The sequence below is a fragment of the Ceratotherium simum genome, chromosome 19, assembly GCF_057802395.1.
Source record: "Ceratotherium simum simum isolate JZ-2026a chromosome 19, ASM5780239v1, whole genome shotgun sequence".
NCBI classification, from domain to species: domain Eukaryota; kingdom Metazoa; phylum Chordata; class Mammalia; order Perissodactyla; family Rhinocerotidae; genus Ceratotherium; species Ceratotherium simum.
In genome coordinates, this window is record NC_141918.1 from 12,876,560 (window position 1) to 12,900,455 (window position 23,896).

The following is a 23,896-nucleotide window of genomic DNA, read 5'->3' on the forward strand; positions in this document are numbered from 1 at the left end:
TCAATTTATCACCCAGATACCTATTTTCATAAATACTACTGTAAAGTAATGTTAGTAACTCTGTAAAGTAATGTAATGTTACAGCAATACTTAGAACATTATATAACTGGATGTACATATGTATTTTTCATGCATGTCTTTTCACTGGCAGTGGTTTTCGTTTTATTGCTGTGTGTGTGTATGTGTGTGTGTGTGGTCATCTCAAGCTGCTCACTGGACATTTCCATCTGACTTCTTTTGAAATCTCCAACTTAACCTTAACCTTTTGATCTCCAACTGAAACTGTCTAAACAAAACATCTCCTGACTTTCCTAGCTCCCTTTACATGCTCCTCTCCCTCATCCCTCTTAGGCAGCCAGTCACTCCATTTTATTAATCCTTCCTTTATAGTTTCTCTCATTCATTTCTTTTTCCATTATTATGGTGATTCTTTATTTAGGCCTTTATAATCTTGTGTTTGTATTACTAAAACTTCAAATTGGTCTTCTTTTCAGAGTATGAGATCCTCTAGGGTAGATAAAGTGGAATTCAGATAATGGAATGATTTTACTACCTCCAGTCACGCTTCACGCAAGGTAAGCTCAGGAAAGGGAAGGTCAGACCAGGAAAGGTGAGACAGGTTTGGGCGGAGTGGGCCAGAGAAGTCACAGAAGACTGGGCTCTAATCTCTGCTCCTTGGAAGCTGGAGCTAGGGGTGGAGATGCTTACTGCCAGGCAGGGTGAAAGGCGCTGAGTGAACTGAAGTGAGGCAGGTCAGAGAAGTAACTCAGGGATTGAGGTTGGAATTCCTGGTCTTTGGTATTTGCAGGTCAGAGTCGGGTCAACCCCTCTGGATGCTGTGCCCTGCCCTCTGGCTAAATATTTACCTCCACTTATGTGTGGCTTCAATTAGAGATAGCATAAGGTTGTTGAGGACAGATATTATACTTTTTCTTATAATTTATGAGTAATACCATATTTTATAGGTGATTTGTATTGTTGCCAATACAAATATTATTTTAATATTTTTTATTTCAGAGTCAAGTCTTTCAGCTCCTCCTTCAGACCCTTAATTTCCATTTGAATTCGTTCTGGAGCTGTTTGGTCATTAACGTTTCCTTGAGCTAAGTTACCTTAGAATTTATGGGACTGCTTCTGTCCAAAAAGAATACTATCTTCAGGAACAGATGTGTGCTAAATTGACTTTTGAAATATTCAACAATGTTGCCTGCAACAATACTATAGGTCTTCTTTTTTTTTTTTTGTGAGGAAGATCAGCCCTGAGCTAACATCCGTGCTAATCCTCCTCTTTTTGCTGAGGAAGACCAGCTCTGAGCTAACATCTATTGCCAATCCTCCTCCTTTTCTTCCCCCCAAAGCCCCAGTAGATAGTTGTATGTCATAGTTGCACATCCTTCCAGTTGCTGTATGTGGGACACGGCCTCAGCATGGCCGGAGAAGCGGTGCGTTGGTGTGCGCCCGGGATCCGAACCCGGGCCGCCAGCAGCGGAGCGCACGCACTTAACCACTAAGCCACGGGGCCGGCCCTATAGGTCTTCTTTTTAAAGTTTGTGTTTGAAACTTAAGTAGCTGTTACTTATTTTTCTCAGCATTTTAAAAAGAAAAATCCTGACTCTTTCATTTGGCCAGGAAACAAAGGTCTCTGTGTCTCAAGATCATCTCTAAATTCCCCATTTTAATCCCCCTCAGAATCTTGTCAGGCACTGTAATATTTTATGGTTTTAGCTGATATAAAATATTCCCAGAGACCAATACCAATTCGAATTTTAATACTGACCATTTTTAGCAGTTGTCTTTTCCTATTTTCAAAACTAGAAGCCTTTATGAGAAAAAATTCAAATAAAAATTTCTACTTTTGTTTCAAGTAATCTACTTTTGTTACAAATAAATGGATGTGAATACCTTCCTACTACTTTTTTTCACTTACTTACCTGTTAGTCTGCTGAGGCTGGATATATACATGCTCCAAAAGTCAGAGTATATGCTTCAAGTTCACTTTGTAGTAGGTTACTCTTCATCCCACATGTCACAGAAATTTAGACATTAAACCTCAAAGTATGGGATAATATCACGTAGAAACATAGTCAAATAAGCTGTTTCAAATTCCAGATACAAATCCATCGAACCATCTATTCATCAATATTCTCTTACTACCACATTGTACCTAATAGATCAAATCAAACTTGGAATAACAAGATCAAACATTTCAACCCTAATTTGTTTTTAGTGCTTGAACTCTTGACGCTCAATCACTCCACCGAATGCGTCTTCATTGTTAACTTTAAATTATATGAATCACTAAGCACTGAATGAGCATTTGGGAGATCTGGTTGTGAGATCTTGCTATGCAAATAATTTGTTGGATGATTTTGGATGAGTCATTTAATCTCTCCTGTTCTTAATCTCCTCACTTAAAAATGAGGGGCTTGGAGTATTAGACAATTTCTAAGCTTCTTTTTGACTCCAAAGGTCTATGATTCTATTCCTAAAGAAGAAATCTGAATTAATTAGCGCAGACTTCTTGAAATTAACACCATCAACGGAAGGAACTTACTGAGTTTCATTTCTTTGTGTGACATAATTGGACATACTGATACTGAATACTTTCAAGAAGGCAGTGGGGAGTTACACTTACCTCTGCAATTTTCTACTGATTCATGTAGGAATGCCAAGGCATTCTTACTTCTAGTCTGACTCAACCTTAGTAAAAGATATGACTCCTTTTTAGTAAAAGAATTGATTCTTGGGTTAAACCAATGTGTGGATTAGTGGATCATTGTCAGAGAATGACTTCTTAGGGCCCTATCCTTGGCCCATGGCCCTTCTTAGCACCTTTGTTAGTGACCTGAAGGAAACATATTTTCCAAATCAAACTTGGGAGAAATATCTAATATGTTAAGGCAACAGAATCACGATTCAAAAGAATCTCAATGAGGCTTTTCAAACAGGCCAAAAGCAAGAAGATCGAAACTAACAGGGCCAAAGGCTAAGTCCGATATTTGATTCCAAAAACATCAGCTATCCAAATACAGAATGGAGAACTAGCTTGACAACAGCTGCATCCTCCCCTCTCCTTTCCTGTCTTGCCGCCTCCTAATCTAGCTCAACCGAGCCCCGCAAGGAGCTGATGGTGCTGCACAAAATCTTAAAATGTGAATACATGCTCCAGGTCCATTAACAACAGCGTTCAGATCAAAGAAAGAAAGTGCGCTCCTAAGTCCTCTACAAATCAAGCCTCACCTGCAGATAGGGATCTGGCTGGGGCATCATACTTAATAAGCCTATGACGAATCCTTCTCGATACGTGCATATTCCGTACAGTCTGCGTCAAGAATTTGAAACCAAGTCACGTGAAGAGTGCTTGAGGGTCTAGGGAGTCTGTTCGGAGAGGGTAAAGGCGGGAAGGACGAACGTCTTTTAGAAGAGAGCAAGGTGAGCGAGGAAGGCCGGCGGCGGCAAGAGGCTCACTAACAGGAAACGCGCCCGGCGCCGTCGGATGGGCCGAGCGAGGCGCGGGCGGGCGGGCTGCGCGCGTTCCCCGGCGCCCGGAGCCAGGCGGCGGCCGCGCGCCCGTGACGAGCCGTGACGCCTCAATGGTTGCCGGGTGGCGGCGCGCGGGTTCGGCGTCGGGCGGCTCGTCTCTTCTACGCGCCTGTGGTCGGAGCGGGCGGCTGCGACTGCGCCTTGGGCGGCCGTCGGGCCGAGAACCATGAGCCCCGGGGGCGCGGGCTGCTCGGCCGGGCTGCTGCTGACGGTCGGCTGGCTGCTCCTGGCCGGCCTGCAGGGCGTGTGCGGGGCCAACTTCACGGCCGCCCAGGATCCCGGCCTGGGCCGCGAGGGCGAGGGCGCGGGCGAGGGCGAGGAGGAGGCCGAGAGCGACGGCGAGGATCAGAACGAGAACGAGCCCGAGGCCGAGCCCGAGGAGGATGGTGAGGGCGAGGCTCCTGGCGGGGACCCCGAGGCAGCTGTCGAGGGCACAGCCCGGCTCCTTTCCGAGGACAATGAGAATTTTCCGTGTTAACATCTGTAGAGCTCTCTCGCAAACAGCCCCGAATTTATACATTTTTCACGCACCTCATGGCCTTGAAGAAAGATGTGCTGATTCTCCAAGGCCGCAGTGAGATAAACAAATAAGCGCATACTATTCTATAGAAATTGCTACCGAAATGCTGCTGAGTATTGCTCTGGACAAGGAAAATATGCTCCCCCCACCCCGCCTTATTTTTAAGGGCTAGGAGTTGGGGAGTAACTTGCCACCACTGGGAATTATTTTGACTCCCGTTGCAGTTGCGTTTTTCCTTCCCATTGTAGTTTGCTTTGTTTTTGTTTTTTTTTAAGTTCCAAATTGCTTGAGGTCTTCCTCCTTTCCACATTTGCACTTTGGGTTGTAACTCAACGGAATTCAGAATTCCCTTCACTGTGACACATCTAGGTAGACCAGTGTGCTGACAAAACTGCCCAGAAGCCCCATCCTTGAGCACCTCTGCAGCGTGGTACAGTGTTCTTCCTTTGTTCACCTTCCAACCACAAAGGAATGGTGGTGTAGAAAACGCCCATCAACGGATCTAGCTAGTGGCTTTGTTGAATGATAGGTGTTAACCAAGGGAGCACGAGCCTGTGCTTGGTGCATAAATTTGCTTTATTCTACCGGCTCTTTAAGCAATAAAACTTGACAAGCTGTTATATTGATCATATGTGGGTAGGTAAGAGGTCAGTTGCAGGTTTGCAGCCATTTAAAGGAGAATGATTCCCTTCCCCCATAAATGCCCCAGCTGAGATCCTTTTAATATCCTTGGCAGTCTCATTTCTCCTGTACATATAGAGTAGGTGCTGTATTTATCAGCTTTTCTTTTATTTCCTGATGACAGATAGTGACCCTCAGCGACAGAAATAAATTGACTGTCTGAGGTTAATGATGGGATGGAGGTTTGGTCTGCTTTGATAACATTACATTGCAGAGAGCTTGGAGAGGTCCTTGACTTTGAAAATGTGAGAAGGAAAGAGGACTAGGGAAGCAAAGAACATGTTCTAAAGCATAGTAACTATTGCTTCACTCTAGTTTTAAAAGTAATTGAATTAACAATTTTAGTATTGAACTGGTCAAGGAATAGTTAGTTCTAGCTGTAAAATGCTAAATAAAGTTTAGCCTAAAGCCAGGCGATGGAGTTTTTAATAACTTAGATTCAAATTCAAATGTAGGCAAGTTATTTATTCTCTCAAGGTCTCAGTTTCCTCACCTGTGAACTTCAGGGAATCCGTGTACCTTCTGAAATTTTATATATACAATTTCATGCATAGCTGCTTTTTCCTTGGGAGAGTGAGAATCCAGAACTTTAAACAATCTGAGGTGTCTGAGATCTGAAAATTTCCAGATCCATTATTAAAATTTGGTGAAGCCCCTCTTAACCCTCCGTGGACCAGTAAAAACAGTTATCATCATTTACTATCCAATGGACTCATTTTATTGTTTTTACTTTTAAGGCATTTTACCAATAATTTACGAAAGTAAGAATTAAAGGGTTAGTGAAAACAGCTTATTTGAAATTTTAATAAGAATTTAAACATGAAAAACCCCAAATTTTTATTCCGTATTTCCTGGTTTTGAAGATGTATATACCCTAAATGGGCAGAGTACTTTGAATGCAACTAAATGCTCATCAACTGTTATGCATCAATCTGGAATGTATCCATCTTGTAAGTACTGATTCCAGATTTCAAGTACATTGCTGATAGATTCTAGCATCTCATTACTCTGGTTCTTTTTGCACTTGAATTGTCAAAACACAATACTTTCGAAAACTATGAAGGCACATATTCTGTTGAAGAAAAGGCTGCCATCTTCTTTGCTCCATAATTGCCAAACGTTTTCATTTTAAATTTATAAACACTAATTAGAATGATTGGTCCAATGAATTTTATTCATTTCCACATCATCTATTTTCTTTCAATCACCTCTGCATACACACCTGCCATCATGATTTGTCCATTTACAAACCTTATCAAGTAAATTTTGGCGTGTGTAAACAGCTTTAAAAAAGGAAGAATACTGTCCATATTCTTTTAGTAAAACAGTGTGGTCCAACTTATTTTCACAAACTATTTCAGAATCAAATCCTTCCTGTTGAAAGACTACCTGCATAAGAATACCATCTACCTTTTTATCCTTAGAAATATAGTGTTCATTTGTTGATTCTTGAGTTAGAGAAAATTCGTCTAGGATATTCTCTAAGATATCATCATCTCTCACTCATTTTGCTTATGCAATCAATTTCACCATCATTATTAGCATCTAAAGTGCTGCTGTCTGTCTATGTTCATCTTCTGATTTATCCAATAATTGTGAGATGTTTTTCTCTGTGAATTTTCTTCTCTTTGCCATTATGGACAAAAAAAAATTCTAAAATCTCAACTATGTTCAATGAAAGCTGAAAATAAACTACGAGAAAGGTGCCTCTAGACTTCTTTTACATCTTTCTGAAAGATGATGCAAAACTTTGGGCAAAGCGATAAGAAAACAAAGGATGATGTAATGGCTATGATTTATTTCACAATTACATCGTCTCTCTAGGCAGTTCTAACCATTCTTCCATTTTATTATTTTAGTCTTTTTAAAAACATGGTTGGGAGTAATGGGTGAATAGTAATGAGATCCATCATTATTGATGATGAAATGGCAAAATGTTTCAAAATATAGGGAAAATCGCTTAGGATATTATGTTAGATTTATACTTATACCTTTTGTGCCCCATACCTTTTATACCTGTTATGTACCCTTATGCCTTTTTATAAATCTAAGGGTATACCTATACCTATACCCTTAGATTTATAAAAGAGACCAACAATAGACCTACGTAATAATTGCAAGATAGAATGAGTTTTATTCTATAAAGTGAGTTTTATCCTGTGTAAATATATTTTCTCTTTTTCTTTGGAAAACCTCTAAAAAAGAATAAAAGTCATGAAATAGCAACCTTACACATCAACTCTCAAAAAAGAAACTCAAAAATTAAAATTGGACTCTGATGGTATATACCAACAGTTAAAGTGTGCTATCCAGAATTCAAGAGAACATTCCAGGAACTGGCCAAAACAAAAAAGAGCAGGATCATTATCTGCATCATTGTGGATGCCAGGCTTTTATCAGCACAGTCTAAGACCCGGTAGATTCTTAGGGAAGCCTCGTCACACTCCTGACTCCTGTTGAACCCTCTACTCATTTCCACTGTTCTATCAAATTGGGACAGCCTATCCAGTATTTTGGGGACAGTTGACTTTTCAGCTCTACGTTCAAGACTTTTATTTCTCTAAGGTTTCATTTTGTTAAATTTGCCCGTTATTCCACCCTGTCATTTTTAGATACAGATTTATCTGCAAACATATTTGCTATCCTTCCTAGTTTAGCAGAATCCCTGGATTCAGTCAGTATAATATCAATATTTTCCAAGTCATTAGTAAAAATGTTGAACAGGGCAGAATCCTGTGACACATCACTCCTTCCACATTGACACCAGCCAATTAATTAGCATCAGTGGATTTTCCTGTTTAAGTTACACATACAACTTTACTGACATTCAGACTATATTTTCCCTTTTTACTTATAGGTATATAATGGGAAATTTTGACAAATACCACACTGAAGTCTAGATATAATTTCCCTGACCCGCCATTGTAGGATTCCCATCAAAAAAGAAAGTCATTGAATGACCTAGTGGGAACTCAATACTCAAAGCCGAACAGGACTTTAGAGACCATCTGATTAAATCTCATTTTTTTCCCCTAAAGTTGAGAGAACTTAAGTAACTTTCCTAAAGTAGCATAGGTAGTGAGTAGTAGAGCTGATTGGTTGTTTTTTGAATGGTTTTTGAAAAGAGGTTATATTTAAAAGTAGTTTAGTACTCATTCTCCTACTTGTATGCCAGCACAAAGTATCCAAGCATGTCAAGCAAAAATCTCAATTCAAAATTGATCAGCATGATAATCCAAAAAATTTATTTAACAAAATCAATTTTGATTTACTTAACGTATATACGTGAAGTGTCCCTATGTATTCAAGTCACTGTATTTGGTGCTTGTAAGTGTAGAAGTGTTTATGAAAATATTGTCTTAAAGTAATTAAAATATGAAAAAATCTTAGAATTATATGAAATAATAAGTATAACATGAGAGCGAATGAAGATATCTTAAGCATGTTTAAAGTACTAAACAAGTTACAGAATGCTTTCACACACATTATCTCATTTAATTCTTACAATAATCAAATAAAATAAGTTCTCCTTTCCAAATTTTACAGAAGGGTTAGCTAGGCCTGATGGAGTTTAAGTAATTTGCTCAAACTCAAAATAGCTAATAAGTGGTAGAAGAAGCAATTTGGACTCCAACTCTGATGCCCTTTCCCATGTTATATTCTTGCCTCAGGATACAATGCCTTTTAAAAATTATCTTCTAACACCTCATTTAATAATTTTTTCTATTGCGATTTTAGTCCTCATCTGAGCTATGAAGAATTGGTTATATACTACAGCTAGTGGAATTCATGCCAAACTTCAGAACGATTAGAAAAAGAGAAACATCTTATTATGTGATTAAACCCAACAAGATTTAGCTACTCAAATACTTGTATGTCTCTCGATTATCCTGCTAAATAAAGTGTTGAAATAAATTCTTAGAAATAATTTACTATCTTATCCTGAGAATGAGTAGAAACAATCTATAACATAAAATGAACACTTGGTATAAAGATTTCTTTTTGGATGGAAATGATGCACTCAAATGTTTTAGATAATAGAGAACAGAAAAACTTAGGCCTTACAATTGGCAGGCTTTTTTGTGTTTTTCTGACCTTCTGTAGAACTTTAACTCACCATGTATTAAACTGATGAAAAAAATTGTTTTTAAGTTACATACAAGGTTTAAATTCTTTGCAAGTTATTTCCTAATTTAATTCGTTACTTTAAAGGTTTAGGCTTCTTTTGATTTAAACAATAATAGATGTAAGGAATGGCATTGCTTTTCTGATTTCATAAAACTTAAAAAATGTCTGCTTCCCATATGATAAGTGCTTGTATCCTCCATCCCCAAGTAAGAATTTTTCACTTAGTAAAGTTTTCATATGATTAAATAATGTATCTTTGCACAAGATTTAACTACTCAAATACTTGTATGTTTAGTTTCAAATAGGACAGTAGTCAAAGAAGTCGAGTTTGGCATGTGCACCGTTACGTGTGGTAAGTAGCATAGAGCAGATAAATAAGCATGTTGTAATTTTAGGGGGAGGGAAGATAAAAACAGTGTGGCAATTTTTATTTGTAATTTATGTACTCTCATTCATCTCATTGATTTCTATTTCTAATAACTATGATTTAGGCACAAAACTCAAACTGATTGCTTTAAAAAGGTAGGATATTTTCAGTTCATAACCTCTAAGTCTTATTTTAAGCCAGCTCCCCATATATTTTTTGGCACATAAACTGCCTTCACCAAAGTAAAACTTGGTCTCACAGATGTTCAGAAGATGAAAGATCTTCCGATGCATCTCACAGATGTCTTCCCACATACTGTATTGGCAAATCTATCAAGAAATTTGCTTCTTTGTAATAGTCTATTCTAAATTCTACATTTCTCCAATTTATATGTTACTTCTTGGAGAAAAGAGATATTGGCTTTGTGGGAAGATAACATTAAAGACTATGATTTATTTAGAACATTCCATGAATAGACATTGGACATAAAATGCCTTACATGGGATGGGATTAGGGCCACACATGCTAAACAGACCAGTGTTTCTCAGACTCAAGTGTTCATCTCAAGTGCCTGAAGGGCTTGTTAAAACACAGATTGCTGGGCCTACCCCGGAGTTTCTAACTCCCTAGGTCTTTGGAGGGGCCTAAGAATTTATATTTCTAAACAAGTTCACAAATGAAGCTGATGCTGCTGGTTAGAAGACCATCTTTTGAAAACCACTGTAGACTAGTGTGCTGAGAAGACAATAGATAATTCACAATGAAATTAAGTTTATTCTAAATTGAATCTGCCTTGGAAAAAAGACAGTGATGGGAGAGAAAGACAAAAACCAGAGGGTAAGGAGACAGAAAATCTATGCAGATCTAGATCAGGACAATTTTTGGGGGGAGGTCAGAAATTACATCTGAATTGTTTTTATTTGAAATAGCATTTTATGTTTTTACCTAACATAAATTTTACTATTTTAATCATTTTTAAATTTAAATTGTACATCTTAAATGTACAATTCAGTGACATTTAGCACGCTCACATTTTTTTTCTTTTTTTTTTAAATTTTTTGTTTATTGCAGTAACATTGGTTTACAACATTGTATAAATTTCAGGTGTACATCATTATACTTCTATTTCTGCATAGATTACATCATGTTCACCACCCAAATACTAATTACAACCCATCACCACACAAATGTGCCGAATTATCCCTTTCGCCCTCCTCCCTCCCCCCTTCTCCTCTGGTAACCACCAATCCAATCTCTGTCTCTATGTGTTTGTTTGTTGTTGTTATTATCTACTACTTAATGAGGGAGATCATACGGTATTTGACCTCCCTCTGACTTATTTCACTTTGCATAATACCCTCAGTGTCCATCCATGTTGTCACAAATGGCTGGATTTCATCGTTTCTTATGGCTGAGTAGTATTCAATTGTGTATATATACCACATCTTTATCCATTCGTCCCTTGATGGGCACTTAGGTTAGCACGCTCACATTGATGTGCAACCAGCACCACCATTCATTTCCAGAACTTTTTCAGCATCCCAAACTAACACCTCTGTACCCATTAAACACTAACTCCTCGCCCACCCCACCCCATCCCCCGACCCTCCCCTGGCAACCACTATTCTACTTTCTGTCTCTTGAGATACTTTTAAACCTGTTTTTTACCTTAACTTCTTAGTGAGAGAGTCAGGAAATGTGAGGAATGCATGTAATAAACCTGTGATTATTCATTTGCAATTTACATCTTTCTTCTGCTTACTTGAGAAATTTTCACAGGCAGAGATTATTTTTATGACAATTCTAGTAATTGATATTGTCTTACTCTATTATTTAAAGATGTGTTTCAGAAATTATATGTTATATTTGTTCATTCAACAAATGATTTTCTGGGTTGGTTTTTTTTTTTGGATTTTTTGCCTACTGTGTGCCAGGCATTGTTATAGGTGCTGAGGATACAGCAGTGAACAAAGCAGAGCAGACTCTCTGCCTTCAAGGAGTGTACGTTTTAGTAGAGGCAAAGAGATAATATGTAAAACATGTAATATGTCAGATGGCGATAAGTTCTAAGGAGAAAAATAAATCAGAAAATGCAGTATTTCACATCTAAAATATTTTTAAAATCTTTTCCATTTATAACAGAACCATTTAGAGGGAAAAAATGCTTTAGTGAAAATTCCATTGAACTCCCAAAACAATATTTTAGCAGTCAAAAAGTTTTCTTTTCCTGGAACACATTAAGTGTTACTTGGACTTACAGAAAATCTCACACCTACACACATCATCGCAATGAACTATATTTGGCTAAATAAATAAATACATAAAACACCTGCTTGGAAAATATTTATGCATTTCAGAATAAGGCTGTGCTTCTAGAGAGGTACCTTTCATAAATTGAAGTGGAGCCATACTGCAGCCATTCTTAGGCATCTCTTTTAATCCAGAGACTTTTCCTCTTCCAACCTCCTATGTCCTTATCTCAAGTGGAGTCGTCTCCCTTGGTACTCAAAGTTTGGTCCACAGACCAGCTGCAGCAGCATCACCTGGCAGCTTGTTAGAAATGCGGAGTCTTGGGACGGACTCCAGACCTGGTGAGTCAGAATTTGTGTGTTAGTAAAATCTCCAGGTGATTTGCATGGAGGGGCTGAAAGGGGGAATCTGGTAGACAAGGAAATCAAGATGGACTGTTCCTTAGCCTGTGACTACACAATATTGTCACAGGTCCTTTATCACGTGTTCAGCCCTGATCCAGCATTTTAGCATCTCCCTCAGTTCTGGTGATGAAAGGCAAATTCAGTGGAGATCTGAGATCAGTTGGTAAAGACTTAATTTCTTGTTATAAAACAATGTGGCAATTCTAAAGAAAGTATCTTGTTGGAAATGGAAATTCGGTCATTAATAGTTTGCCCTGTTATATTTAATACAGAGACTTTACCAATCTAAATATTAAAAAGCATCATTATGTTAAAATGTGATTTGGGAATTTCCTCCAGAAGTTCCAAACTCCCCCTCCTAAAAATTCCATGGTCAAAAAAATTGGGGAGATCCTGTGTACTACTTACTGTATTTCATCAAATCTAAGACTTTATTGGCTGTAAGAAGCACATTTTATGCACCTCTAAAAAGGAAAATATTGCCAATTTGTGACACGCTGTCGATTCTAAGATGTATTTTGATTTCAAAGATGTTAAAATATAAAATTTTTACGTATTAGATCCGTGAAAATTTACACACAATAGCACATTAATTTATTAGCATATTAAAAGTTCCCCCTAAATTCTGTAGTAAGAGGTCCCTTTAATTATACACATTTTCAAATGTGTATAATCATGGAATCCTTTTTCTTATGGTAACAACCAGAGGAACTAGTGTTTCATGTAACTCACTTTGGGAAATGCTGTTTTATGAAATAATTCAAAGTGAGGGGCCTAAACAATTTCTAAATATAGTCACCTGAATTTAGGAATTTAATTTCTGAAATTAGGAGAAAAGTCTCAAAAAAGACCTAAGTAGAAAAGTAAAGAAACTCTGCAATTGTTTTTACTTAACATTTGCCAATTTCTTTTACCAAAGGTATTGGTATTAGAGAAGTTATATTAACAAATGGATGCCCTGGAGGAGAATCCAAGTGCATTGTGCGCGTGGAAGAATGCCGGGCAGCGGTCGACTGTGGCTGTGAGTTGGACTCCGTATTGGAGGGAGACTGAGGGGGGAGGAGTTTACTCTGGGGAAATGTCCTTAAGCTCAGGTTGCCATGAGTGGAAGGAGATGATCAATTGATAGGAACTGAAAGGAAATTTGAATAAAACTTAAAATTCCACTTCTCTAGACAGGTATAGCTCTGAGTGACTTTCTGCTTTTGCTTTACATTTTTCAGTGATGTCTAAATTTAACATATATTTTCTATAATACACTGCAACCTTATGGTACTCAGGGTCTGTGGTTGAGTCTGGCCTATAGTGAAACACTTTTGACACTTTGGTCATGACATTTTATCAGTAGATTGGTAAACCCTAAATTGGGAACTTTGAGAGCTGTTCTATATCAAATTACACTACTCTGAGATTTCTTTATCTCTGGTGGGGTTCCCTAACCAGTAAATTGGAAGCTATTAGAGGATTACAAAGTTTAAGCAAATAGATTGGTGAGTTGGTTGCCCCTGCTAAACCTCTTCTCCACAGTTTATTCTGCAGAGGGGGCAGACAGCTATGGTGTCTCCGACCTGCCTCTTTCGGTGACTATCTTTGTAGCCCTCACTCCTCTACTCCGCTACAGAGACTGTCATTAATAAGTTTGATAACTTCCAGCATATAGTTGGTTTTTAAATTAGAGGTGGCTTTTAAAAGTAGTATTGTGTATAAAGCAACTTACAATGCCCAGTGGTATATATGTATTTAATTTTTCCTTTTTTCAGGGGGTAAACCAGTTTCAGAAAGTCTTGAAAGTGTTAGTCTGGAATGTATTCATACATCTCCTATAAATCGTTTCAAATATATTTGGAAACTTCTAAGGCCAAATGAAGTGAGTAAGGAATGCATGTAATTTGGTGCTTTCTTGCGAGTGATAAAATTTGTTTCCCAGTGCTTGATGACTATCGGAAAACTTTCTCTTTAAAAGCAGTTTGCAAAAATGAAGTTAAAATCATACAACTTTATTATTACTGGGATTTAAAATTTTTCATTATTTAGTGGGGCTAAGACTTTACCTATGTCTTAGGGTCAGCTATTATCAGAACTTGAAAACATCCATTTTATATAAAGTATTCTATTTTGGAAGCAAAGTTTTCATTTGTTTACAAATATAGTAGTTGTATAATGATAACTGTAGCTAACATTAATTGAGAGCTTATTAAGTGCCAGACATATACCGAGTGCTAGAGTTTCTTTTAACTCACATGACAATTCTGTGAGGTAATTCCTATTATTATACCCATTTTACATGTAAGTAACTGAGATGCAAAGAGTAACTCCTCCTGGGCTACACAGGCAGGAAGTGGTAGGGTTGGTATTTGATGTCTGGATGGTTGGACTCTAAAATTCATGTGCATAATTAACTACTCTCCTGGACTGAGAGTCAATGACTCTTCTTTTATTACAGGAAATAAATTGTTTCCTAATCTTAAATTTACATGAAGAATGTTGATTTATTTTTTTTCTTTTAAAATAGCAAGCCATTGTACTTCCAAATGATTCAGCAATCCTGGAAGTACACAGGGAAACTCGCCCCTTGGCTTTCCAGTGTGAGACCTTGGATAATAATGAAATAGTAGCATCTATTAAATTCACAATCTATACAACAAGTGGTAAGTGCCCAGCAATGTTTTGGTTTGCTTATGTCTCAAACTTTAAAAAGTATCACAATCACCTGGAGGCCTTGTTGAAACACAGATTGCTAGCCCCACCCTCAGAGCTTTTGTTTCAGGTAGATTGAGTGGGGCTGGCACAAGAATTTGCGTTTCTAACAAGTTCCCAGGTGCTGCTGGTCCAGAGACCACATTTTGAGAAGCACTGGTTTAGATCATTTAGACTTTCCTACAAGGTAGTGCTTAACTTATTTTTCACAAAGTAGAGTCAGATGTGCCTCACTTTGGGAAACTGGTATATTCCTGAAGTATCTCCAAAGAACAGTCCTCTAACTTGAATTATATCCTTACTTTTACTTCTATCACAAAAGTGAAATGGATATATGAAATTCTTATGGATGCTTACAAGAATTTTGGTACAGTAAAATAAATGATATTAAGAAACATTATGTCAAAGCATGTCTCTTTAAAAATTATTCATTTGCAGAAAATATTTTTTGATGAAACACTAATACAGTCCTCGATATATGTCACAAAAGGCAAATCTCGCTCTGAACATAATTTTACATGTTAGAAACTGTGCTTCCCTTGCAAAATGGATCCGCCTGTATGTTCTTTCCATTTAAACTATGGTGTCTTCTATATCCAAATAATTATTTCCTTTGGTTCAGTTGCTCTTACCCATTTTTATTGTTGTTGACATCTTTGTTGTTGGGGGTGTGGCAGGTCTGGTCACATGTTCTTCTGAGAATCTGATCAGGGCTCAAGAGGGTTTTCCTAGAAAAATGCCCACATGTACAAACATGCCAAAATGTACCTATAATTTTAAGGGAGTTCATGGATATCTTGAAGTTATTTCTCAATAACTTCAAGTAAAGAACTTATGCTGTAGTTTAGCGATACCATCCAACATAACACTCTTTATTGAAATGGAAACACGCTAAGTGTTTTAGGGGTGATTTTAAAAAATAAACTATTTATAACTTTCTTTGATGTGTTTGTTACTAGTCTATAAAAAACATCTCTATGGTGAAAGCTAATAATCTTACTCCTATGTTGGGATATCAGGTGTTATTAAAAGGATAATTTCAATAAAGTACTATAAGAGGCAAAAAAGAACCAAACATCATCAAACTAAAAAATATCTCAATGAGTCCTAGTTCAGGATATTAAAGGTTTCGGGGGCCATTCTCAGTGTTGGTCTCCACAGCCTGGTCCTTGTTAGGACCGCTCAGTGGTTTTCTCTTCCCATCATTAGAAGGTTATATGCATTTGATAATGCATAAGCTAAAGGCTGGGACACAGACCCAAAATGCCAGCCCTTAAATGAGGCAAAGTTGACTTCTCTCTCTGGCAGTCCAGGCCTGGTGGGGTAGCTCTGCCACTGCAGCACATGCGCTGGTTAAATAACAAAATGTTTTCAGAACACTTTATTATCTATTAGTTTCTTTTAAAAATGACAATGGGCTACACCACTGCAACAGACCCTTTTGGCTATTTAGACGTTAAACAAATGTTTTGGCTATAAATGTCCACACAGTATGGTACTGGCTTAAAACAAATACATAACTGAAATATTTTTAGAGTAAATATAGTTTACTTAATGAAAATTTCCCATCTATCAGATTTTGCACTTCCACAATAGTTGTCTTTCATAATTAGGCATTGTTTTGGATTGAATTGGGTCCCCGTAAAAAGATACTTTCAAGTCCTAACTCCCAGAACTTCAGAATGTGACTGTATTTGGAAATAGGGTCCTTGCAGATGTAATTGGTTCAGTTAGGATAAGGTCATACATACTGGAGTAGAGTGGGCCTTTAGTTCAATATGACTGGTATCCTTATAAGAAGAGGGAATTTAGGACACAGACACATAGAGAGAGAATGCCACGTGAAGACACAAAGACACACAGAGTGAAGACAGCCATGAAAGTCGGAGACAGAGGCTGGAGTCATGCTGCCACAAGCCAAGGAGCATCTGGGGCCGCCAGATGCTGAAAGAGGAATGGAGGGATGCTCCCCCCGGGACTTTGGAGGGAGTGTGGCCTTACCAACACTTTGTATGCAGGCAGACTTCTGGCCTTCAGAACTCTGAGATAATAAATTTCTGTTGTTTTAAAGTCATCCAGTTTGTGGTACTTTGTTATGGTAGCCCTAGGAAACTAATACAAACATAAGCTTAGTTTTCCTAAAAAGTGAGAACATTGAAATTCAGCCTATTTTGCATTAGAAAATTTCGACAAGAAATGCAGTCTATTTTTAAAATTAGATATAAAAGTAATCTAAGTAACCCTTGCATGATTAGTGTTGAAATGAACTAAAATCTTCGTACCCCTAATATTTCACCCTCCGTTCGCTAGTATTACAGAGAAGTAGATAAATGGAAAGGAATTTTGCATGCCTTCTTCTCTGGTTTTAATCCTAAAATGTGTCTTTTATTTGAGCTTAAAAAATCCCACTGCTTCTATTTACCTAAAATTATCAAAAATAAAAAGATTTTTAAAATCCAACATTGTCGGAATTTAAATATGGTGTAATTTCTCTGTCATACTTGAGATGTTTAGTGAGATCACTAAATTGAGTTTATAGCTCTAGAATTACTAAGGAAAATGGAAAATTATACTTTCTGGTGTTTAAAGAGTGGGAAGAAAATCCAGACAAATAAGTAGTTGAGATTACCCATACAGGAGATGACTTCTGATAGAGTGGTACTTACCAAAATTAAAATATTAAAATGCATAAAACATAGCCTGCACACATCATTAAACCTCCCTGGACATTGGTTTACTCCTCTGTATAATTCAATACTTGCATCAGATGATCTCTCTGGTCCTTCCCTACTTGAATCTTTTATGATTCTGTGATTTAGGGACCAGGAAGAGCCACAAGAAAGCTATATAATTCACAATTCCAAAGTAAGTAGTACTTGATGTAAATTGACTTTTCACCAATTTATAATGTAGCGATATTATAAGACATATGGTAGACTGGTTTTGTCTCTTTAATAGCCTTATTTGCAGGAAGAGCAGAAAGTTATGGGAGAGAATGCCTGATTTAAAAGTGGTGTGTGGATATTTGTATGAAAAAGAATGAGCTTCAACCCCTACCTGACAACCTATACAAAAATTAGAGATGTATCATAGTCCTAAATGTAAAAGACAAAACCATAAAGCTTTACAAAGGAAACAAAGGAGAATATCTGTGTGATTCAGGAGTAGGCAAGGGTTTCTTAGACATGACTCAGAAAACAATCACTATAAAAGGAAACACTGATAAATTAGGCTTCATCAAAATTAAAAATTTCAGTTCATTAAAAGAAATCGTTAGGAAAACGAATAGGCAAGCCAAAATCTGGGAGAAAAAGTTCACAAAACACGTACAACCAGTACAATCAGTTTGGGAAAAGATCTTGCAGTTTCTTGGAAAACTAAGCGTACCTCCACACTATGACCCAGCAGTTCCACTCTTAGGTATTTATCCAAGAGATATGAAAATGTGTGTTCACAAAATGACTTGTACAAGAATGTTCATAGCAGTTTATTTATAATAGTTCCAAACTGGAAAAGCCTAAGTGTCCATTGGTAGGAGAATGAATAAACAAATTGAGGAATACTACTCAGTAATAAAAAAGAAGAAAACTACTGTTACATGCAACAATGTGGGTGAATCTCTAAAACATTACGCTGAGTAAAAAAGCCTTACACAGAATAATACACAGTGCATGTTTCCATTCCTATGAAGTTCTAGAACAGACAGAACTAATCTATGGTGGAAAAGAAAATCAGGGGCAGTAGTTGCCTCTGGAGGATGGGGCATGGTTGAACAGGGAGGGGCTTGAGGGAACTTTCTGGGGACAGTAATATTCTGTGTCTTGATAGGAGTTTGAATTACATATGTGTGTTTACATTTGCTAAAACTAAACAAATATACATTTAAGATCTTTGTGCAATTCATTGTCTGTAAATTTTACCTCAGAAGAAAAAGTATAAACAAATATTGAACTCTAGTTAATGGTATGCCTATTGAAGCATATTGCAGGAAGTGTGCAGACATCAGCAAATTATGTTGAAATGCATCAAAAATATAAGAGATCAATGGATTAATATAAGGATGGATAGACGGTTAGTAAAATATTGATGGTAGCATGTAGGTGGTGGGAATACAGGATGTTCATTGTCAAATTCTTTCAACTTTTCTGCATGTTTGAAAAGGACATTTCAAACCTACAGAGCAAGTTCATTAATAACTTTTTTCCCACTAATTCTTTCTGTATTTTTCTAGAGTTGTTTTTCAGATATAAAGTTTCCATTTATATGTTCATTTCCTTTTTTATCCCCGTAGTAGTAATCATCAAGTGTGTGTCTTTTTCTCTAGAAATGCAAATGAGAAGATCAGTCCGACCAGACACTGATGCAGTCCTAGTTTTTGTGCTGACCGTAGGAGTTGTTGTGTGTATATTCGTGATCTTTGTACTGATCTTCATAATTATAAACTGGTAGGTGAAGAACTGAAACTGAGTTATCACACTTGATTGACGTCCTCCTCGTCTGCCCCTCCCTTGTCCAGTGAATCCAAAGCCTGGTCCATGATGCCTCTCACATGTGTCTTGAAACTGTCCAACTCCCTTCATTCCTCCTGCGACTATCCTAGTTCAGACTACTTAATCTCATGACTTGCTTCCCCAGCCATGAGAGAGCTTTTAAATGCAATTTTTACAATTTTACATAGTAGTTACATATGTAGTAACATGGTATGTTACATAATAGTAACATATGTAGTTACATAGTAGTTACATTGTTAAAAAAAGTTTATTGAATATTTGTGTTGTCCAGTTGTAGTTCTCACAACTTAAAACTTGGTTATTATAACCTATGAATTCATTTATATGGGAATATTTCTAATACATACATGAGTATTACACCATGGTACATCTGAGGGCTCATCTGCTATCATAATAAGGCTGATGCACCACAAACTAAAAATAAATCATGACTAATGAGGCACTTCTATAGATAGAAAATTAAATATAAATCTATTTGGTTTTAGTTTTCATTTCATAGTAAAATTTTGTTTTTGTTTTTTCTTCCAGGGCTGCAGTCAAGTCATTCTGGGGGGCAAAAACCTCAACAACTGAGATACAGTCTGAGCTGAGTTCAATGAGATACAAAGATTCAACTTCTCTTGACCAATCACCAACAGAAATACCAGGACATGAAGAGGATGCTTTAAGTGAATGGAATGAATGATGTATGGATGACATATAACAAACCAAAGGAGATTAGAGAGTGTTAGATTCATTACTATAAAAATAAAATATGTAGTGAAATACTTTAATAATATTGCAAGTAATTTGCCACAGTCTTTTTACAATTTACACAGTCTACTTACAATTTACCAGACAAATGTAAAGCCTTGCGTGTTTGGCTTTCTCCCCACTGGGAACACTGGATTGAACTTGCTAAAGCAAATCCTACTCTAGGTTCTCTGCAGGACGTGTGACATACAAAGTATCACTTGTAAGATATGAAATAATAATAGTAATAACAAGGATAACAACCAACACTTTGTCAATGACTACTATGTGCCAAGCATTGCTCAAGAATCTTACATCTGTTAGGTAACTTAATTATGATTGTATATAGGAAATATGTAAGGAAGAACTGGAGAGGAACTTGGAGGTGGCTGAGTAAATAACATGAATTTAACATGCCCTGTATTTCTCACAGAAACAGTAAATTAAGGACTTTTGAATGACCACTGGTAAGTACCTTCATTGTGCTTGATACACAGGTAATAACATCTCAAAACCACGGTACTTATTTCTGAACATCATCACTGCCTTTTTGTGCTGTGTCATTATATGACACAGCTATGGCCAACTATCAAACAAGATGTGAAGGCATTAGATAATTTGATTTGATAGACTTCATCAGAAATTAATTTTCAGAGATTATCATAGTAGCACAAAATACACTTAATTTTTTGTTTAGATGAATTCTCTTCCAACTTTATTGCTATTATTATGGGATTTACCTGATGATAGCATTAAGTCTGTCCATCTGTGAAGAAGACATTGTAAGTGGGCATTTATGGTATACCTCTCTCTAGTAGCCTAGAAATAGGCTGTGTTGTGGAATTGCCCATGCTTTCTGTTATATAGCATTTGTATTTGAGAAAAGCAATGAAGAATTGGCTGGAAAATGATTTTGTTATCTGTTTTGGGAATTCCACGAGAGACTTTAAGTGAAAAGAAATTGTTTTCATAAAATCTTCCAAAAGAATTGTTTTTGTGACACCCTTCCACCTCCCAGATAAATGTGAAAAAAATCAGCCTTCCATTTCTTATTCCTGATTTAATATGGTCATGTAACTTTAGCATAGGTGCTAAACATTCTTGAATAGTAATTATTATCAATCCTTATTTTTAAAACCATGAGTAGCAGTGGTTTCCAACTGTACTTCAGTCACCATTAGCGTTCAGTCAGGTCAACAGGTTTAGTTGTCAGTGCTGATCACTGAATATTTCTGGCTGTCTACTTTCCAGGCATGTAGTAGGATAGCACCTCGTCAGCACCTCATGGTTGGGTGGGGCCATGTGATTAGTTCTGGCCAGTGAGTTATGATCCAAAATTCCAAGTGTCACTTTCAGACTAGAACATTTCACTGTGAAAACATCCAGAGTTCACCTCTCTGCTAGAGCAACCAGAAATGCTTAGATGGTGACTGCTCTGACACCTTGGATCCCAGAGTGAGGACCACATGGCACAGGATCTCCAGTCAATCAACAATAGATATGTGGCATAAGAGAGAAATAACCTTGTTATTTTAAGCCACTGAGAGTTAGAGGTTGTTTGATAAGCAGCCTTACTAAGACTATCCTGATTGACACATAAATGTTTTCTGAAAAATAAGTTTTCATGGTCCAATGAGTTGAAGACTTCTTCAGTGCAGGACTTCCATCAGTGTGCTATGCAGATTGTGACTCTCCAAGAAGGGGATTTGGTGCAATATTTCTGAAATTTATTGGTGGTCTATGGAACAAAAATGAAAGCATGCATGAATGTTAATACTATACCAACTCAGAAATACACTTTGGGGCAGGACTGTCTGATAGTGAGCTAATCTTTTGTAACCTATAACACACAGCAAATCAGCAATGCACCTTGACAATGGTACCACTTTCCCTCTTAGATCTCTGGGTGTTACTTAGACCTTCCACTGGTCCAGACCCACTCTGATGACCTTTCTTGAAATCATCCTACTCCCAAGACCAGGGGCTCCCCTCTTAAGTACTATGACCACACTACATTAGGTTAAAATAATCGACAAATCTTATATTGAAGTAGATTATAATATGTTCCAGGTCTCCATGAAATCGCTCCAGGTCTCATGAAGACGCTCTGTCATTTACCTGTTGGTCATAGTCTGTGTGTTGGGGGGGATCTCTCCCTGGCACGGTCCATGATTAATGGGGCCAGTTACTTCCTCTCCAAGAAGACCAGGCCAGAAGCATCTTCTAACTCCTATCTACTCCTAAATTCCAGGCATCTGTTATTTTCCTGGTCACCAAAATATCCACAGGGAAATTTTTAAAGTTTGTATCTGAGTCTTTCATGTACCAAAAAGAGGCCTTCTTTTTGGACCCCAAGGCATTGGTCTCTGCATATGCAGCAGCAGGATTTTGTGACGTTCAGATAACACCCTGCTCACCAAGAGAATCCTTCATTCTGCCTTTCCTTCAGCTAACATTCATTGAGCTATTCCTATGGGCCAGGAACTGTACTAGGCACTAAGAATAAAGTTTGTGCAAAAAAAAAAGGTCAGATCCCTCTTTTCTAGGAGTTTGTCATTTACCCAAGACACAGAAATTACAATTAACCACAACCATGATAAATATATTGAAAGAAATATATTTTCTTTTCTGCAAGTTTCTGTGAAGCTGTAGTGCGGGAAATGACATTTAAAGGTGACGTAAAGCCTGAATAGGAGTTACCCTGGTTAACAGGAAGGAGGGCCAGGGCAGAGGGAAGAGCAGGTGTGAAGGCCCTGAGTCAGGAAGGAGCATGACACACCTGAGAGAAGGTTAGCTGAGCTGGAGTGTGGAGAAACTGGAAAAGAGTGGGAGACGAGACTGGGCGTGTATGCAGGAGCAGGTGATATGTCTGTGTGTGTATATGCAAATATACATATAAAACAGTATAGCTAAATGGCCCAGGAATACATATCAAGGGAGTCAGTGTTGAAACTGGCGCTTCTGATTTTTTGCTACCCCGTGTTTGCCCATGCTTTTATCATTGGTCTTTTGACAAATGATGACTGTTGATCCTTACCTAAATAAGATAGTCTGTACTTAAATCTGGGTTCCTTTAGGTCCTACTGAAATGCAAGATCTCATTAATTAGACCTTAATTCTCTTCCATAATAGTTCCTATTCATTCTCATATTATGCAGCTAAGAGCTAGATACAGGGGATTGAGTTCCCAACAATGACCAGGGTTGGTGGGCATACCTCTGGGCTAGCAGCAAGTGATAAGGTGGTTGATAATGATATAGTAGGCTGCAGTTTTCTACAACCTTGGACGTGACGTGGAATGAAACAGATAACATTACTCATCCTATTGAAACACATTCCAATTTCCTTCAGTTAACATGCATAAGGTTTCAATTCAAAATGGTTTTCTTCTCAGAATGACTCTAGAACAATCTATATGTTTGATTTCTGTCTTCTTGATCTCTTAAAAATTGATGTGATTTTTCTATTTTGCTTCCACTTTAACTACATTTTAAATCTATTTCTCCAATCATTTTTTGTTATATTCTGGAGGACAATCTTTTTGGAATTCATAATCCATCACTGTGTGATCCACCATCTGTCTCAAAAAATATAGAACCCATTTACATGGTTATTTAGGCTTTGAGGTTTGTGCAATTTCATTATCTGTGATCAAGTCATTTGTATGATGGAAAACAGTTTGTCTTTGACAATTTTCTGATTCTTGTTAAAATGAAACTTGGATGTTGAATATCAAGGGTTTTTTTTCACCATTTCGTTTTGAAATGAAATGCAAAAAAGAACACATCTTTCTTTGATATTCAACTTCTATATTTTGTGAAAATATCAAATGCATTTAAATAAATGATAGGTGTTCAAGTCTTATTTTCTTCTTAAGAAGAAAACTTACAATTAAGCAACAATCATTTAAATCATGCTCTTAGAGACATATATACTATTTTATCATTTTTCATACCTGCCTATGTATTTATAAATATAGGGCTTATTTGAAATTAATCCTCTAGGCTCTGTAGTGAGGATTTTCACCAAAAATGAAGTACATTAGTATCTCTGCTAACTGAAA

The 23,896-nt window shown here is 37.3% G+C and overlaps 1 protein-coding gene across 2 annotated transcripts; it reads left to right on the forward strand.

Moving 5' to 3' along the window:
- The first annotated feature begins 3,709 nt into the window (after positions 1 to 3,709).
- Positions 3,710 to 19,948, forward strand: SPACA1 (sperm acrosome associated 1). 2 transcript variants are annotated; one of them, XM_087443740.1, is made up of 7 exons: positions 3,710 to 3,935; positions 9,168 to 9,224; positions 12,813 to 12,914; positions 13,654 to 13,760; positions 14,406 to 14,541; positions 18,915 to 19,035; positions 19,630 to 19,948. In XM_087443740.1, exons 1-7 carry the CDS (start codon positions 3,710 to 3,712, stop codon positions 19,784 to 19,786), a joined length of 906 nt encoding a protein of 301 aa, XP_087299866.1. In that variant the 3' UTR covers positions 19,787 to 19,948. The 2 variants fall into 2 exon arrangements, with proteins under 2 accessions (XP_087299866.1, XP_004422165.1); XM_004422108.3 differs by having other exon boundaries at positions 3,710 to 3,929.
- The last annotated feature ends 3,948 nt before the right edge of the window (positions 19,949 to 23,896 follow it).